General features: G+C 48.0%; 1 protein-coding gene across 6 annotated transcripts in view; it reads left to right on the plus strand.

The window, feature by feature from the left end:
* The window catches only part of Inpp4a (inositol polyphosphate-4-phosphatase type I A), a 133,155-nt gene extending 114,529 nt beyond the window's left edge, over positions 1 to 18,626 (plus strand). For 4 of the 6 annotated variants that reach the window (XM_058578295.1, XM_046440308.2, XM_046440307.2 and 1 more), the window contains 3 exons: positions 3,672 to 3,784; positions 6,451 to 6,605; positions 16,076 to 18,626. In XM_058578295.1, coding sequence (XP_058434278.1) covers positions 3,672 to 3,784; positions 6,451 to 6,605; positions 16,076 to 16,208 — 401 coding nt within the window. In that variant the 3' untranslated portion in view covers positions 16,209 to 18,626. Of the gene's footprint in view, positions 1 to 3,671; positions 3,785 to 6,450; positions 6,606 to 11,197; positions 12,697 to 16,075 lie in introns of those variants that run through there. The other 2 variants (XM_058578297.1, XM_058578294.1) reach the window with 1 other exon arrangement.
* Positions 18,627 to 19,299: the final 673 nt, after the last annotated feature.

Below are 19,299 nucleotides of genomic sequence, written 5' to 3' on the forward strand. Positions count from 1 at the left end.
GTAGGCAGGGGCGCAGAGCACAAGCGTGCGCATGCTAAGCTGTTCCTTCCTTACCTGTCACATACATGGCAGCCTGTTCACCTGGCTGGAAGCTCGGATCCCACCCACTGGTAATGCAGTCTCCTGGTACTGCAGCCGCTGTGTCTCTCTTCCAGTGTGTATGACGTGGGGCTTTCCCACACACTGTCAGAAGCACTGACACTAATGACTACATTTGGTGGTAGACACTGTGCACCTGCTGGGAGAGCATGAGGGACTCGGGACTCATCCCCCTCAGCCCAGGGGATCTGTTTGAGCTGCCCACACACCTTCCTCCATGGTACTTAGAAAGTAAGGTGCTGGCAAGATACTCCTTGCTGGGTGCTTGAGAGCAAGATGGCTCCTGTTGTAGCGTCCCCTGGAGGTAAGTTCTGCTGAGGACAGCTCTCTCTGCTCCCAGTGAAGAGAGGGCTACAGAGAAGGCTCTGGCAACTCAGAACTCAGGAACCCAGGGCACAGTACAACTTTTAGATGCGAGAGTCTCCTGAATTCAGTCCAGCTGACTCACTGAGCACATGCTATGCGTGAGGCATGTCAAGACCCGAGAGTGTGTGTGACCTGCACCTGTCTGAAGTGCACTGCTGCTCATGCAGCACTCCTCCAGCCATTGGCTCCCTCGCTGGACTAAAGGAGACCTGTCCTGCCCTGGAGGTGGGCCAGATTCCTCTAATGGGGCCCAGAGAGGGGAGAACACATGGGCTGGGAAGATGCCAGCTCCAGTTGCTTTCTGTTGGAAGGCTGAGTGGGTCTTGGAGTTGGGAAATGGTAGTAAATCAGTGAACATTCCCCTGTACACAGTTCTCTACTGAGTCCACAGCAGCCCTGAAAAGTCCATATTAGTGCCTATGTCCAGATGAAGAAAGGGTGCCAGGCCCTGATTCCCATGTGCCTGGGCAGTGAAGGATGCCACCCTGTTAGGAGGGACTGTGGCCAGGGACCACCTTGGGACCAGCTGGAGGCATGTGTATTTGCTGGGTGGTGCTCAGGTGGGAAGCAGGGTTGGGGACAGCTGGTTCACCATGTGCTGATTGGATTGGAGGACACAGGTGGCTGGTAGCCTGGGAGACTGGGAGATATCAGCTGAGATCGCATTTTGCTCTCTTTAGTCTTACCTGGTACCGTGATGGGTGTGCACAGAGGAGGAAGTATTTAGGAAGGTTTCAGACTGAGCATCTGTTCCACAGGGAGTATTTGAAGCCAGCACCTCAGAGCGAGAGAGGAACATAGTGCATAAGGAGAGACAGAGTCTGGCGCTGGGTGAAGATTGCAGAGACAGCAGCAGCAGGAATGACGCCCCCACAGGGAGGAGAGGTGGGAGGGCAGGGACGAGCCACGCTCAGGCCCTGGCTGGGTGTGTGACCTGGGCATATGGCCCATGGGAAGTACAGATTGGAACCCCAGTGAAGCCCTTTGGCTGAGCTCACTGAGAGGCCCGATGAGGACAGGTCTGGGAATGGGCCTGGAGGAAGCCACGTGCTCCAATATCAATGGGGAACAAGGGGTTCCACAGGACGGCCAGATAGGGAGGGCAAGAGGGTGCAGGTAGGCTCTGGACTGGTGGACAGGAGTCCCTGGTGACCTCTCAGGACAGTCAGAATGGTGAGGAGTGGTCTGGGGGATCATGTGGATGGTGACATGGTGATGCCTTGGAATGGACCCCTCTGTCCCAAAGATTGGCGGTGCCTGGAAAGACAAGGGCGGGGGAGGTTGGAAACACCTCTGCAGCTTCCTGGATGTTGGCACTGTGCTTGACACCTGAGGAAGGAACTTGAGAATGGCTGGAAGACATGAGAGGATGACAGCCATAGACCAAGGTCCTGGAGAGCCCAGTTAGAGGTGCCCTGGGAAGTAGGGAAGGAGAGAGAGGTGTGGGTGGAATGGAGGAAATGCCTGAGTTCAGGTGGAGTAGCCTGAGTCTCCCCAAACTGCAGGAACACCAGGAAAGGGAGCACAGGACCTTGAGAAGGCGGTGTGGCCCAGATCCCCATGGTAATCCCAACGCGCCGCAGCCAGGGTCAGATGGAGCTAAGTGCAGGGACCCTCCAGGCACTCAGCTGCGGCGGTCACTAAGGCAGAGAGTGGCTCAACCCAGTTGCTGAGGCGCCCTCATGGTTTTCAGCAGTGCTCACAGTTAGAAAAAATGATAGATCCATCAGGTCCTCGCCATGTCTGGCCCTCTTCCCCTGCTCTATGTGGATTATCTAATCTGATCCTCACAGCAGCCCTGGGAGGTGGGTGGTGCTCTGGCGTGCACCAGAGATGAGGACCTGAGGAAGGAGGGTGAGTCTCCCAGGAGCCATGTCAAGCCAGGTAGCATCTTACCCTGTCTGTCATAGGGACTGGGGATAGGCCATGGACTAGGGGTTCAGCACATCAGCCAGGAAACCAAGACAGTCAGCGGGGAGGAGAGACCAAGGCCACCCAAGGCTGGGCAGCAGGTGGGAGCAGATAGCTTGGTCTTAGGAAGGGGAGCTCTGTGTTTTGGAGAGTTGGCAGTGTGGTGTTGCTGAGGCCCCAGAGATGTTAAAGTGGACTGAAGAAGAAAGCCAGGGTGGGGTGCACAGGAGCAGGGCAGGAAGCTGGGGAGCATTGCCCAGGTACCCTTTTGTTTCAGAGAGAATCATGATCGGGAAGGCTGATGCTGGAGCCCCTGCAGCCCAATGTCCCCCAAGCCCTTGTGGTTTGCTGGTGGGCAGCTGTTCACTGGGAGGCCAGGCGGAGGCTGCAGCTGCTCGTGGGGGGTGATTATGGCCAGCCTTATCTTCTGGGCTTCTAAGGCCTCTGTCCTAGACAGAGCTCTCACAGGCAGGAGGCTTCTTCCTGTTTCTCTGGTTCTGCCCAATGCCCTAAAGGAAACAATCAGCAAAGGATCCTGGTCCCCTGGGGTGTGGTGAGAGCTGTGTGGGTATGGAGGGGTTAGATCCTGGAGGCCATGGACTTGGTTGATTACTCAGGCTCTGTTGATCTGAGGCTCTGCTGACCTGAAGCTCTGCTGTTTGTCTTTGGTAATCCCAATGGTGAAGATCCTAGAGGGCCTTCAGGAATGGTTGCAGTTTCCTTGATTTTTGTCTGTCCCAGGCTGCTTAGGTGAGGCCATCTGACAGGTCTTTGGGTTCAGGGGGCCTTGGAAGGGACTGCCGTGGTGGGAGGGGAGGCTGTTAGAGCAAGGAGAGGCTCCTAGGTCTTTCAGAAATGTGTTCCTCCAGGTGTGGGTGGAGGTCCCCTGGGGAAGGCTGCACATTCCAGACTCCCCCAGGGTTTCCAGGCTGCGCAGTGGTCTGTACACCCTGGCTCAGAGGTTCTCCGTCCTTGGCAGAGGTTCTGGAGACTACCTGGACCATCCTCACTCCTTCCTAACCACCTCCCTTGGAAGAGGTACCAGGGCCATAGTACCCCATAGTTCCTTAGCTTCTGCTCCCTAGCCCCTTGGGAGAGCTCAGAGGAGACACTAATGAAGACACTTTTGAAGGTGACACTAATGTCACAGGGAAAGAAATCAAGGGCTTGCCATGTCCAGTTGCTCGGCACCTCCCTCCCTTCTTCTTTGGCTCTGAATTGGTCATTTTCCCACGTCCTTGGCAGCAGCACCCTTGGTATGGCTCCCACTCCCACAGACTCCTCTTACTTTCCAGGTCTACCTCGATCCCGAAGTCAGACCTGTCTGCCAGAACTGCTGCGGTTTCTGGGTCAGAACGTCCATGCCCGGAAGAATAAGAACGTGGACATCCTCTGGCAAGCTGCCGAGGTACTTGCTGTGATAGGGAAGCGGTTATAGCCACGCCTGCTACCAAGCGTCATAGCAAAAATAATGACAGTGGGAATCTGAACCAGGGTAGAGAGAGCAGATTCCTCCCTAAGGATACAAAGAAAGTAACTGAACGTGCTCTGAGACTCTGGGAAATGCTGAACGTTGCCTTTGAGTTGGTTGCATTAGGGCTGCCAGGACACTGATAAGCTTGAGCCAGTCTGTCCTGGGGGCATGGAGCCAGGCTGGTGGCAGGCAGCACCTTCAGAAGCCTACACAGTGCATACCAGCTCAACCTCACCGCCTCCTTTGGCTTGTGATGGGTTTGAAGAGAGACTGTGATAGACTCTCAGCTCTCTTTAAACAGTCCTTGCCTGTATTGCCATTCTGATCACAGTTCTCCAAGTACTTACACTGCAAATATGTTTTCATAACTTACTTGTGGAGTTCCAAGTCACTGCTTTGGGTCTAGGTCTCAGAGCAGTTTCCTACTTAGTCACTCAATTCACTTCTGATGAGGTTGTGAGTTTAATTCTGGTTGTGGCAGCATAACCCGCCCAGCCCTGGAGCTCAGCGGGAGGTACCAAGTTTCCCAGAGCTTCTCTTCTCTGGATCGTGTTTCTTTTCATTTCTGTATATGAGCAGAGTCTCTGGCTAAAGAGTTGGAATACCTTGAGTCAGGTGTGACCCTTCAGTTCATAGAAGGGAGACTTGGCCAGAGCTCAAGGGCTGGCTGATGGCCCTCTGGGCTAGCAGCCTGGCACTGCAGGTGCATTGTGGGCACGCACACCAGCTCTGGATGCACCGCCTCTCCAAGTGCCATTTAAATGGTTTTGGAGTCTATTTAGAGTTCCAGCTTATGCCTCATATTTGAGTCATGAAGTCAACAATCTATAGGATGTAGTGAGCTCACCAAGTTCAAGTTCATCCTTACTTCGTCAATTATGACTTCAAAATTTGTGTTTTACCCTTGATAGTTTTGGGTCACTTTGGTCTTTTTTTTTTTTTTTTTTTTTAATCTTAAAAGAAGCCTTTTTTCCTGATTGTCTCATCTGAACCAGGACCTTGACTATTTGCCTTTCTCTGAACATGTTTCTTAAGGCTTCACTGTTTTTATGTCAAGTGGTTTTGCGGGCTTGAGAGGCAGGGGCAGCACTGTTTTCAGGACAGTCAATGATAATTCTAATATTTTTCTGGATTTCAACAGGTAACTGAGAGCCCACCATTGTATAGCTTAGGTGATCTTTCACTAAATGCCAGACCTGCTCTCACAGTACGGTATCTGGTACAGGGTCACAGGCCCTTATCTAAACTTCTTGTGACCAGATATTTTGAAATGCACAGATTTTTCAGATTTTAGGGCAGTAATACGGTGCAAAGTTGTATACACATGTATAATATACCTAATACATATGTGCATATAAATACAGCCATCCCATGGCACTGTGAGGGATCAGTTCTAGGGCCCCTTGCAGATACCAAAATCCAAGGATGCTCTGCTGAGTCTCTATATAATATAAAGGGTGTAGGATTTGCATAGAACCTGCACACATCCTCCTGTGCTCTTTGAATCATCTCTAGGTGACTTATGACACTGAGTACAGTGTGAACACTGTGCAGATGGTCACAACCAGGAAAAAAGTCTTCATGTTCAGTACAGAGGCAGTTTTTCTTTTGGTATTTTTGATTTGCAGTTGATTGACTCCCCAGATGCAGAACCCGTGTATACAAGGGCCCACTGTGCCTTATTGTTCTTGGGAGAGTCTGGGGCAGCCCCATAGAATCATTTATATTTCCTCATTGAGAAGTATGAATATTCATATAAAAAGTATAAATACTCTCATCAGCTCAGGTCTGGTTGTACTGCTAAGAGAGTCTGCCATAAACTTAGAAAGAAAAAAAGCCTCTTTCCTCTTTTAAAGCTGACTGGACTTGGGGATGTGAACTTAGGACTATATCTACTGGTGCAAAGGAAGTGCCCTCAGTGTTCTTCCCACTGGGAGAAGAGGTGCAGAGTGACCTGTCCCAGTCTGGGGCTGCCATGCTCCACCCACGTGACTGAGCAGTCTGGGAGGGATCTGTTGGTGTCTGACCCTGTGCCCAGGACCCTGAGGGAGGTAGGAGTGGAGAAGGGCCTGTGGTTAGAAGTGGCTTCTCTGGGCTGTTCCCCTCTGTGTGGGTAAAGGAGAGCTGAGACCAATGGGTCTGTCCCTGCCTTCCCGAGGCCTGGAGACCTGGCCAGGAACAAGAGACCCTGTGAGTGGCTCTGGCCTCCCCTGTGTGGTCATCTTCAATGCTTTCTCTGCTTGGGGGCTGGCAGTAAAGGGCTAGACGTGCCAGGAAGGTCCCAGGATGGCTTGGAAGGGGACAGCTGGGAGGGTCGAAGAAGAGCAGTAATACTGCAAGAGGGAGGAAAGCTGGGCTTGGGAGGAGTGTCCCATGGGAGAGGACAGGAAGAAAGCACTCAAGGAACAGGAAGACACCATGAAGACAGAGCCTTGGGGCAGCAGGGCCTCCAAGCAGCGCCTGTTTGCAGGTGACTTGGTTCCTGTTGCTGGGACTGGGCATGGAGCTACCCTGCCAGGCTTGTGGGGAGCCCCCTTGGGAGCAGATATGCTCCCCTTTGCAGTGTCCCCTCCTCAGCACAGCCTGCTTCCTGTTGGCAGATCTGCCGCCGCCTTAACGGGGTCCGGTTCACCAGCTGCAAGAGTGCCAAGGACCGCACGGCCATGTCGGTGACGCTGGAGCAGTGCCTGATCCTGCAGCACGAGCACGGCATGGCCCCGCAGGTCTTCACGCAGGCCCTGGAGTGCATGCGCAGGTGAGTGCCGCTGCGGGCTGCTTGCCCGCCCTTCCCCGTGTAAGCTGCAGATGAGCCTCGCCTGGCCGGGCCCGCACTCGCGGACACCTACTAGAGTTTGACCATTGGTCAAACCATTGGCCCTGTCAAATTCAGGCAGCATTCTTGTTCTCATAAGTTGATGGGGAGGAGCTGCCGTCTTCCTGAGCAGGACTGCACTGAAATGCAGAAGGGTGGGCAATTAAGGAGGAGGGACACCTGTGGCATCCCCAGGCCACATGCCTGACTGTGGGTGGGTCTTGGGGCCTGTGCTTTCTCTGCAGGCCTCTTCTGTTTCTGTAGGGGACCCTGTGCGTGGCTCTGGCCTCCGAGTGGGTCATCTTCAGTGCCTTCCATATGTACATTATGTGTTTCCAAACTTGGGTGAAGAGACACGTCTGCAGGTTGCACTGGTTTGCTCTGCTTCCTCTTGAGCAGTGGGCACAGTTTGCTTTTATGAGCAAAGTGTCCAGTGAGTGTTTTATGGTGACAGTTGTCAGTGTGTCCTGGCCACGTCCCCCTGATGACGTCCTGATTCTGAGGCAGCAGGCGTATTTGCAGAATGAAACCCAGAACTCAGACTGTCCACTGTTGATCGATGCCTTGTTTCAAGCACTGCTGGGCAGCCCTACCTCACATACCAAAAGAAAGGATAAGAAACCTGGCTTTCCTGTCTCCTTCGATGTAGTCACCAATGCTGTTAAAGTCTCGTTTCCAACGGTCACTTCTACTGAGTGTTCTGTATCATTTGTCCTCTCACCAAATTCTTTAAAGTGTTCGATTCTCTTATCCTTTCTGTATGTTTCAGACATTTGACCTTCTCACAATAATGCACAAAAGTGATGCATGAGCTCTTGCCTCTTGAGGACAGCATTTTGTAAAAATGGCATCATTTTGTCTAAGTTCATCTAAGCCTCTGTTAAGGTCAGTCCATCTCTCCATCCCTTGCCCCTCAATGGAGAAGCAGTGGAGATTCAGAAAACCCCTGCTTGGGAGCACTTTAAAAAAAAATTTAAAAAAATTTTTTTGATCAAGGACATGTGTTCAGGAGCTTCAGGGTCCTTCAGGCTCCACGTCCATCCAAGGCGACCTGGTGCTACAGCCTGGTAGCCATCCCGCACTCAAGGAGCTGTGGGGTGCGGGGAGAGGGCACAGGAGCTGGAGTCCTCTGCCAGTGGAAAGGCAAGGGAGAGCCAGACAGGGGCCCTGTGCTGTGGAGGCCAAGCCCAGGTCAGGTCTACTGAGTAGGTCGTTACAGCCCCAAATTAGGCCTGTTGCTCTCCAGTTTTGAGCTTGTGAACAATTTCAACAGAACCAACAATCCATTCTGACTACATCTGAGCATCAGGGTCTCAGGAGACCAGGGAAAAAGTGACCCCAGAGAGAGACCCAGTTTAACTTAAGGGCCTGCCAAGCCCTATACCTGGGAGGGCCACCCTGCCCACCCCAAGGCCACTTGGGGCTTTTCGTGCAGGACAGCTATTTTATTTTTGGTTTTTGTGCTGGGGATTCAACCCAGGACTTCAAGCACACTAATAAGCATACACTATACCACTGAGCTACATCCCCAGACCAGGATAGCTATCACAAACTTTAAGCACACTAATAAGCATATATGCTGTACCACTGAGCTACATCCCCAGACCAGGATAGCTATCACAACTATTACAGCACACAAAGTAATTTCTATAACTCTTAATCACATAAGTAATTGATAGTCCTAGTAGGAAAATTAGAAAACACAAACACACAGCCTGCAGAACCCTCTACACCTACTATTAAACAATAGCCATGTTAACAACTGAGATACATTCTTTAGGATGGATGGATGGATGGATGGATACATACATACATACATGCGGGTGTGAGCTGGTTAATGCATACCTTGGTTAATTAGTCCCTGAGTAACACATAAGCCAAATACACTCATATGCACAAACAAATGCAGTTATATGCACAGTCTCCCCACTTTTTTTTTTTTTTTTTTGGTACTGGGGATTGAACCTGGGGGAACTTAACCACAAAGCCTCATCCCCACCCCCTTTTTTATATTTTATTTTAAGATAAGGTCTTGCTAAGTTGCTGAGGCTGGTCTTGAGCTTTGCAATCCCCCTGCTTCAGCCTCATGAGTCAGGTGTTACAGGCCTGGCCACCACCCCTGACTATAGACTACTTTTTTTCATTTAATTATTGTGAGCATTCTTTTCAGGTTAATAAATATAGATCTTATCCCTTTTGACACATCATGATAAATCTAATTTTTTATTGACTATTTAAGCTGCTTATGATTTGACAGCATTATAAATCAATAGTGCAGTGAATATCCTTATATATTTTCCTACCTGCATTTTCCAAGTTGATTTTAAAAAATATTTCGTTGTTGATGATAGACCTTTATTTTATTTATTTGTATGTGGTGCTGAGAATCAAACCCAGTGCCTCACACATGCCAGACAAGTGCTCTACCACTGAGCCACAACCCCAACCCCCAAATTGATTTTTTAGATTAAAAAGCATAAATCTTTGTGAGGATTCTCAGTAGTTTTGATACCTGTTGGCAAGTGGCTCCCAGACCAGTCATACTTCTGCCCGGGGTTGGTGCCCACCCACCACCCTCATTGAGAACTGTCATCACTGCCCTTGTTCCCAGCACTTCAGTGACTGTAGTCAGAGTGCCTCTCTCTACTCCTGAGGGGACCTGAGATCCTGAACAGAGATGGACCCTCTTCAAGAGGGGATGGGTGCCACTCCTTTGACCTTCCTCTGCTTCCAGTGACAGATGTCTTTTTAAATTTTCATTTTTTTCTGAATTTTCTAAAATCTCTACAGCAAACATGTCTTACTTTAATAATTATTTAAGAAGTCTTAAAAATAAAACAGAGCGCTGACCCTGCAGTGTCTCAGGCTCTCACAGGCAGCGAGTGTCCCAGGCATTTGTTCTGAGTGACACTGCCATGCCTGACTCTGATTGCTGATTGTCCACTGTGGAGGAGACATGTACCTGTTAGCTGACTGCAAGCCTGAGTGGCTGCGTTGCTAGCTGGCATCTGGCTCTGTGATCACCAGTACCCACAGGTCACCTGAGAGCCCTGAGAAGGCAGTGACAACCTCTGTGCCCTTAAGTAGAGGGAGCTCTTTGGTTCTCTTGCTCCCTCCCTCACATTTTACTAGATGGAATAGTGTGGCATGCGAAAGTGGGATGCAGGGGGAGCAAAGCTGACACCCACTGACTCCTGGAGACTGAGGGTGGTGGCCAGCACTGTGCTTAAACGTCCAGTGACAAGCTCTCTCCAAAAAAGACCTGATCTGTAGTGTTTCCCACTTTTTGTGGCATAAATAACTCTACCGGGGCCCATTCAAGCCTTGAGTGTGGTACCTGTGACCGCAGAGCTGGGAGGAGAGACACACACTCAGTTCTTGGAGCCTTGGGAGTGTACAGCACACACCAGTGGTGTTCCTCTGTGCCCACTGGGGCTGGAACCCTTACACAGCAGACCTTCCTGAGCAGCCACAGTGACCCAGCAGCCTGTACTGGCAGGAAATGAGACCACTAGCCAGTGCCGGCCGGGAGAGCATTCCCTGCCAGGACAGCACATCCCAGCAGGGCCTCCCTGGGAAGCTCAGAGGACTCAGCTTAGGAGGGGCCCTGGCCCTGGGCCTCCTCATCTCCAGATGGATGCTCCCGGCTGCCTGCTCTGTCCTGGGGCCTCTGGCTCTGTACTGTTGCTACTTGGTGGATGTGTCTGTGGCTCTGGAGTCTGGTGTCCTAGGTGCCATCTCATCTCGGTGCATTTATTTTTCATGTTTTTGGATCGAACCCAGCACCAGCACCTTGCCAGTGCTATACCCCTGAGCTACTCCTTCACCTCCAGCCCCCGGTACATTTCTTCTTTAGCACAAAAGGGGGAAAGATAAAATTTCTAGCGTGGTATTGGACTTCCTTCTCAGGAGTCAGCACATAAAACAGATGTGTGCAAACTGGAGGCACCATCGCTCAGGCTCTGCCACTGCTTCGCCTGCGACAGGGTGGGTCTGGGGAGGACGCTCCTTTGGAACCTTGGGTAAATGGTTTTTGTTTGTGTAGTTAACCAAGAGGCAGCTTTGGCCTGCTGTGTCGTGCCAGCTGATGCTCAGGCATCTGTGAGAAGGTCAACCCCCATGGTTCTTCATGTTCAGCTTGCGTCTCAGAAATGCCCGTCTGCAGCATGTGGGGCATGGTGGGCGGCATGGAGCTGTGCTTGGCCAACCGAGAGAGGGTGAACATGGAAAACCATTGTTTCAACCTACATGTGTTTATTTTCAGTAAACTGCAGTATTTTTTCTTATTTTCACTTCTCTTTCTCTCCTTTCTTTTCCCGTAACTGTGCTGGTTTTGTTTGGTCCTCCTTTCATCCCCTCTCTGATATCATTTTTTCTTTTTGTTGTGGCTCCATTCCATTGTTTCCTTTTGTTTTATATTTTGGTTCTCCTCTTTCTTTCCATACTTTTGGGTAAAATCCATCGCACGTGTCTCTTTTTTCTTTCGTCCTTTCCTTTTTTCTTTTCCTTTCTCCCAAACTTTTTCCTTTTCACAGCATTGGAACACGGGAGGTAGTCACCCAGAAGAACTTGAGCGGCCTGGTGCCCATCCGAGACTTAAGGCTAGACCCCAGCCTCCTCTGTTCCATTCCTTTATTAGCTCTGAGCCCCAATTTACTGATTGTGTGGCTCTTTCTGAGCATAGCATACCTGGTGACCAAATTGCGTTGCAAATGAATATCATTATGAAAAATTAATAAGTCACAAGAAAAACAAAAGTGCCCGAATATGTCCAGCCACCGAGTACCTAAATGGACAGAAGGAAGGTGTCAGAGCGTGGTCTGCCAAGAAATATCTCATGCCTTACAGTTTGACGTTTTGTCTTCTCAACTGTAAATACCTGCCAAATTATTTCATCAAGAGGACTTGTTCATTTAATCACATAGCGTCTTCAGTGCTTGTAACATGTTCTCAATGGTACCCTAACGTTCCTGCGTTAATCTAGCTGGTTTGCAATTACTTGTACCAGATCTCTTACCCTCTGATGTAAAACTATTTATTACCTGTACATCTCAATGTGCCCTATTTCCAAGAGAAAGGAGTTCTGTCTGGAAATATTTGTATATTTGATACTATTCTTTAAGTGTACTGCAAAACTTTCCTTTCCTTTTGAAGAAAAATGAAAAGACATATATAGATGCTTTATAACTGGCTCATCTAGTTAACCTATTTAATAGGACATGTACTTTCTGCTTTCATTTCAAAGCGTAGTCCCTGGATTATAGTAGCAAACAGTTTGCAGAATCCTAACATCTCCTTGCTTGTGTTTATTATTTTTGATTGGGGTAACAGGCTGTGACCACAGATCACCTTGTACCAAGTCAGGCACATGAAGATTACGTACGGCACGAGACTCAGGTTCATCTTGACTCTTTAAATTCATTAAAACTGGCTCCAAGAATTCATGCACAGAATAATAAAAGGCCATTAAAGTCATATACATTTATTTTTCTTGAGATATCATTTTTCATTTTTAAAATGATATCTTTAATTCCAAATTGAAATTCAGAAAGCTTTTCTCTCTTACTAATCAAATATGGTTAATAATGAACAAAAACTAATCAAAGGAAAACTACCAAAAAATGAAAGTCTAACTTTTGGTCAATTGTGGCAGATGGAGCTGAGAAGAGAGGTCACTGTGGTTTCTGGTTGATTTTAACATTCAGTGTCCCTAAAACAGTATGTTCAACGTGTGGCAGGAGATTGACATCACATTTGTAAAGGTGACCACATAAGTCTGGGGAAATTCCACACGCCCTGTGTAAGAAACAGTGGCTTCTCTCTTGTTCAGTTCATATCATATTGTGCTTCTGGTTTTGCTCCTCCAGCATTGGAACACTGGAGGTAGTCACTTCCCCATATGCTGTGTTTTATGAGTGGATTTCTTTTTACCACTCTGGAAAAACTGGGTTGAATTAGAGAATCTGGCTTTCCCAGAATCTTAATGCCTTGGTGCACAAAAAAAAAAAAAAAAAGTTCACTACAGAAGCTGGCCTCTCTCTCCTCTCTCCAAGACTTCCAGCCATTACTCTGGGGCTTCTCTGAATTAGCATCAGCCTGGAGTTGCACACTAGGAAACACAGAAGTAGTACAAAGGCCAGAATCCAACTGATATAGTGTAAGACCATCTTTATCACAGACACAGCCCAAGGATGCCTTTCTTTCTAGATCCCCCAGCACTGGCAGGATTCCAAGGACATGTGTCACCTCTGTCACACCATGGGAGAGTTCATTTGTCTCCTCTGGAATAAGTATGGTTCCTTGCATCCTCCAGTGAAGGTTCACTGCCTGCCAGCTGAGGGGTGGTGTTGTGCTGTAGCACACTGACACTAGTCACTAGGCAGTGTCCTGCCGGTCTGTGTTTCTCTGGAAGGTGTTTGATGCTTGCCCTCTTTTGCCTCAAGGTATGTACTTCAGCTCTCTAAGGCCATTTTATTTGCTTCATTTGAAAGTGAGAAAATGGACCCCCACAGCCTCCTGTTCCCATCTGGGCGATGCATCCTGATGCCCGTGGTGGCAGCCCATGCACACGCCTACCTCCAGGGTGGAGCTAGTGGCCGGGCGGAGAGGAGAGAGGCCCTCTGACTACACACAGCGCCCTCCCTCCCGCAGAGCCCAGGTGCTCTATGGCACCTTGCAGGGGCTCCTCTCGGAACCCCACTTCATAGCAAAGGGGAGCTGTGGCGGCCAGAGGAACCCTCTGAGGGGGCCTCCAGGACAGCAAGGCCTGATCCTCGCCAGCCATGGTGCCAGCAACACCTTACTGTCCAGCACAGGCGTGGCTGTTGGGTTAAGGGAGAGAGAGAATGGAAGGAGGGGAGGATGGGGTGTTCCGTCTCCTCCAGTCGCTTCTAGGAGCCTCCAGTCATGGAAGACTGATCCTAGGAAGCACCATGATACCAGCGTAGGCAGGAGGGGAAGCTAGCTTGTTTTCTTTCGGGACACTCTCCTTTTATGCTGAATTTTAAATGTCACTAAGGCTTTTTGCTCATGAAATCAGGCCAAATACATTTCAAAATCTTCTCTGCTTTAGTGAGAATCAGGCCGGATGGAGCAGGGATGGGGTTTGGTTCAGGACAGAGGAGGCACTGCCATGGGTGATGCTTCAGAAGCAATCCAGTGCCGAGGCATTGAGGCATCCTAGGCGCCAGCCACCCAGACCTCGGCATTAAGTCATCCCTCTGGAATCAGAGAACCACACTCAGAAGCAGTTCCCACTGGATGGTGCCAGTTCTTTCAACTAGTGTGACTGTCACTGTTTATTCTGGGGGCTCGTTCAAGCCAAGATCTTAAAAGATGGGCATACTGTCCTTCCACAAGGCAACTCCCCATGTCTGATGTGGAATCGCTGAGGCTCTGAGGTCTCCAGATGAGTTCTGAGGTACTGATCCCTACTGGAAAGGGAGGCCAGTGGTTCCCTTAAAATTAATTGTCATGTAGGGTTTCCATCCAAATCCTTGAAAATTAATAACTTGCTGGTAGGATTTTAAAAATCACGTAGCTTCAGAATAATTAATATCTCTTGTTAAAATCCATCCCAGATCATCTCAGCATATGCAGTCCCCAGCTTTAGTGCCAGCTCATGGAACTAGCAGATCACATGGTGACCATTGACAGTATGTTACTGTCAACCAGATCAGCCACAGCAGCCAGATTTTATAAATGCAAATACTTGGGAGAAAAAAATTGATTTATAACTAAATTGAAATGACAGTATAATCTTGATTATAATTTCATGTATAATCTGTTCAGCCAGCTAAACCAGGGGTTAGCTCCTTTCACATGTAAATACAGGAGAACATAAAAGTTCCCAAATTATTCTTCCTGCTCCTCAAGGGAGTTTGGCATTTACTAGTGACAGGCAGTTTTTGAGATGTTTGTATGTTTCTATGTAAATGGAGAAGCCATATCTGAAATAGTCCATTAATGTAAGAGCTTCCAAAGGTTAACGGATATTAACTGTGTAGGAGCCTACAGCTTCTGCTTTAAATAGAATTATATTTTTCTGTGATTTCTGAATATTATACAAACATGATCATTATTTACTCTGGGGACCCTGCTCATGTGGCCCAAGTGTTCAGCTTAGATGACACACATCCAGCTGAGGGCTTGAGGCTTTGGGACAAGGAAGCACACCTGAGTCACTATGTTAGTTAAAAGAATCAGGTGGATACTTTTTAAAAAAATACTCAAGCTTATCTTTTGAATAAAAATTACTGTCTTACCAAAAACTCTTTTACATGTTCTTGATAATGAGACTGTCCTTTTCACTTACAAGGCTTGAGCAATTGCCACTGATATTTTTTTAAATGCATGACATAATGGTCTTCATACAATTTGAAGTATTTTTTTTAAATCACTGTTTCTTTGTAACTGCAAATTTTACATCTCATAAGGGGGATTTTATACTAAACTTGATAACTAGTTGATTTCATTGCCAATGTTAGAACAAGGTAACAGTACCAAGTCACACTGTGCTGTGGGAAGCCGTTTACATTCAGAATTGCTTCTGCCTATTAATTTTATGTCTGCACCAGGACCTTTCCCAGAGAATTCCCCTGAGTTCTCCCACTGAGAATGTGAGTCTGCCTTGCCCATGCATCCTCCCAGCACCATCTGTTTTGCCAGCGGGTTGCCATGACAACCTGCCATCAAGAGCAGCCTGAAGATGATTCTGGTACTGAGTTCTCTAGGGAAGAGCACTGTGGCTTCCCCTGGCACCTGAGGTGCCCACAGTGAGGGGCAGTCTACCCAGAGAAGGCGGCTGGTATTACCAGGTGACCTCAGTGGGGTCACTCCACCACAGCCCCAGCCCCAATAGTGCATGGCCCGTGGGGTCCCTTTACCCTAGAACAGCTGGCCCCTAGGTGGAGGTGGGTGTCAGGACAGCCTTCTTAGCCAGATGGCTTTGCTACATACTGGATTGATTCTGCAGGGAAAATCAGCATGTTGCATTTGATATGATTACGACTGTTGTTAACATGCAGAAGTGCAGCTCGTTAAAGACTTTGGTAAGAGGAGGAGGAGTTCTTGTCCCATTTAATTTGCTATGTGATACAGCCTTTGAACCAGATAACTAGGCTTGAGATACAGTGAGATATTAACTTAAAAATAATTGCTTCCATTTGGGTACAGCACTGCATTAGAAATGCAAAACTCCCAGCCCCTTTCAGCATGTATCCATCTCTGTGCTTCTTAGTTGCCTCGTTCAGAAACCCGCCATCTTCTGTGTGTATTTGTCGTAGACGAGTCCGGCACCCATTTAAATTAACTTTTTTTTAATGCTATGAAAATGATTCATTTCATCTTAGTTTAAGTCTTTTCTTTTTTCCTTTTTTACTGCTGTCATTTCTTGTGCTTGTTTTTTTCCTCAGTGAGGGTTGTCGGAGAGAAAATACAATGAAGAATGTTGGAAGTCGCAAATATGCATTTAATTCCCTGCAGCTGAAGGCTTTCCCCAAGCATTACAGGCCTCCCGAAGGGACTTACGGCAAAGTTGAGACGTGAGCACGGTGTCCTCTCAGTAGCTGTTACAGGATAAATGTGGGTACCCTCTAGTGTTACACACGAATTCTTCAAGAAGACCTGAAGGATTGGTTTTCATTTTTGTGTTTTTAAAATATTTCACTAAAGAGTCTACGGAGCATGTTTTTTCCGTTGGAGTCCATAGGAGGTAATGTGTGGCTCAGTAGTGGGGATAGTGACCAGCACCCAGTTAATTAGCCTTCAGCTGTCACCACCTGGCAGGCGTCCACAGCTACCTGTAAGCCTCCAGCTAGGTTTGTCTGGAATGCCAGAAGACTTTTTCAGATGCCCATGTAGGCACTGCTCACCTAAATTATTTTTCTACTGAGTAACTTAGAAGTGAGCACTGAATTATAATCTACTTTTAAAAAAATCTGAATGTAAAACAGTAAAACAATCAGACCCCAGGCAGAAAAATAAATGTTAACTCATATTTTCGGGAAAAGACGCTAGTTGTTCTCATGCAGTGAGGACGGCGGCTCCAGTGAGTCACCTGTGCCACCACCACCTGGAAAACCCAGAGGCGAAAGACCAGTCAGCCCACCTGAGGTGAAACTCCATGAGGGCACCCCTGCTAGGGAGCCCACACCTCGGGCCACTCTTCTCTCCATCCCACACAAGCTCCAGAACAGGTGTCACTTGAGACATGAAGCTAGCAGTGAGGTCCCTGTCACTGTCCCTGTTGTAGTCTCTGCTCCTAGGGCCCACAGCACACATCTCCCTTTATTAAACAACTGAGGACCTTAAACGTGGTGTGTCTGATGTCTGAGGAACAACACTCCAGTGGGGAATTGGGGACTGTAGAGTAGTGGATACCTGAATATTCTCAGATTTTGCGGGATATCCTGTAGGTCTTCTGCGAGACAATACAATCATGTCTGAATATCTGACAAAGTGTCTTACTTTTAGGTTTGCAATAATTGTTACTTTCCTCTTCTCATTCTGTTATGTAAGATGACTATTGAGAAACAGTTGAAAGTATCTCCTCAAATGAGATTTTGAAAGGGATTTATGGGCCAGGAAACTTAGGAATTTCATAGAAATTATGTCTTGTCATCTTATAAATGGTGACGATGAGTCTTTCTGCACTTAGCGAGTTGTTTTTCTTTAGGAGTTTATGTGTTTTATCGATTCTGTTGTTTCTTACGATTATGTTTACATGTTATTTAAGAGGCTGTAAAAGAAATATATATGGCACATATTAATGATTCTGATTCTAATGACTTGTAAACACCTTGGAAATATCTTAAGTCTAGAAGTCTAGATATATTCTTGTCTCCTTGAGAAATGTCCAGTAGAGTCACTGGGCCTGGGGCATTGAGGCACAGGCAGGACCAGTCCTTGGCAGGGACACAGAGGAGTGGGCATAAGTTAGGGTGGAACTGGGTGACCCTCTGGGCCTTTCCTACTCAGAAGTCAGGTGCTAACAGAGCTCACTGTCTCCTGGTGCCAGCGGGGAGAGAGAAGTGAGCTGGTGTGTGGAGGACACTAATGAGGGGTGCTTGTGGCTGACTGCCCCTCCCTCGATGCTAGTTCATGGTGGAGGGAGAGTGGCAGAGAAACTCTTGTCCACCAACCCCCCCACACACAGGTGGCTACTCAGCTAGCATCAGATTCTCCTCTTTAAGTGTCACTCCCTATTCAAAGGCACCCTCTCCACCATTTCATTTAATTTGTAAGTTTTTAGTTCCATTCTTTCTCATTTCAACCTTTTGAAAAACTTTGTTTTTCTTTTAATTAAATGTTACCCATATTGTTTTCTGCCCTTCTTTTTGTCCAAAGAGCATTAACTATCTGCATTTATAAAGGGACTATGGCAAATGTTGACTCATCTGTCAGCAGTTTTGCATGTGGAACCTTTATGTGAATTTTCTTCCCAAGTTCTGCTTTATGTTATGGGTTGTCATAACTCTTAAGGAGATTCAGGCATCAGGATCCTCTCTGGAGGCACTGTGCCCGGCTCCCAGGGGCATCGCTGCACAGCCAGGATGCCAGCAGCTGGAGGAGGAGGAGCCCAGTGTTGCTGTGTGGGGCAGGCGCCATTACAGGTCACCACGCAGCAGCATTCCACCCACTGCACCTCCCCGAGCCACTTGAAAGAGAAATGTCCAGATGTGGGACAGTTGGAAATGTCACAGGGTTTCTGTCAGAGCTCCTGCAGCACAGTTGCCTTTAGTTTCCTTTGAAGATGTAAAAACATTGTATAATACAGTTTTGTCCCCACACAGTTGTATTTGCCAAGCTTAGTGCATTAAAATACTTTTATTTATTTGTTTTGGGCAGTATTAATATATAAACATACAGTTACTGTTTTATATATTCTTAGCTCATTCGAAGCCATGTATGCTGTAAATGTGCTAGTCCTTAGAATGACAATAAATCACTGACAAGAACACAGAACTTGGTCTTGCCTGACTCATTCTCCTGTGTTGAAAAGACTCGTTGTACAGGACCCTTGTTGCCGGCCACTGCATTGAGTACCACACAAGACTCATTCTTTAGTCTCATTTTCACTTAATTTGAAGCAGAGAGGCAGCAGGGTGTGGGGTTAAGAGCCTGGAAGTCAGCAGCAGACAGCCCGAGGTTCTGCTCCTCACTGACTGGTGACTTGGAGCAGGTTTCTTGACATCTCGTGTGTGTTACGGTCACCCTCCCGCTGGCAGACATGGCTCATTGCCGTGTGACTTGCTGGAATGCAGGTGGCTCGTGGTTGCTCCCTCACCAGGATGGCTGCATGCAGCTCCACAGCTGCTTCTAGGAACACAGCTCAGGGGTCTCTCAGGTAAGTTCCCAGTAACAGAAGCATCTGCGCAAGGAGAATTTAAACTCCCAGAAAGAGAAGCTGCTGCCTTTCCCCATTATTCTCATTCAAGCTGGAAACGACATCGTTCAATGCCTGTGTCTTGGATTAGTGGGAACATCAGACACTTTTTATACTTTCATGATGTTCATGTTTTTGCAACTCCGCTTGTCAACTCGTCTGTCTCCTGTAACAGATTTTTCACACCTGATGGTCAGCCGTCTTGGCTTTGCTATGGGGGAAGTATGCAGAAGCTGTTATGTAGCAGTGTGC

This window comes from Marmota monax, unplaced genomic scaffold, assembly GCF_021218885.2.
Source record: "Marmota monax isolate L192 unplaced genomic scaffold, Marmota_monax_Labrador192_F-V1.1 WCK01_AAM20220418_F8-fsc00210, whole genome shotgun sequence".
NCBI classification, from domain to species: Eukaryota; Metazoa; Chordata; class Mammalia; order Rodentia; family Sciuridae; genus Marmota; species Marmota monax.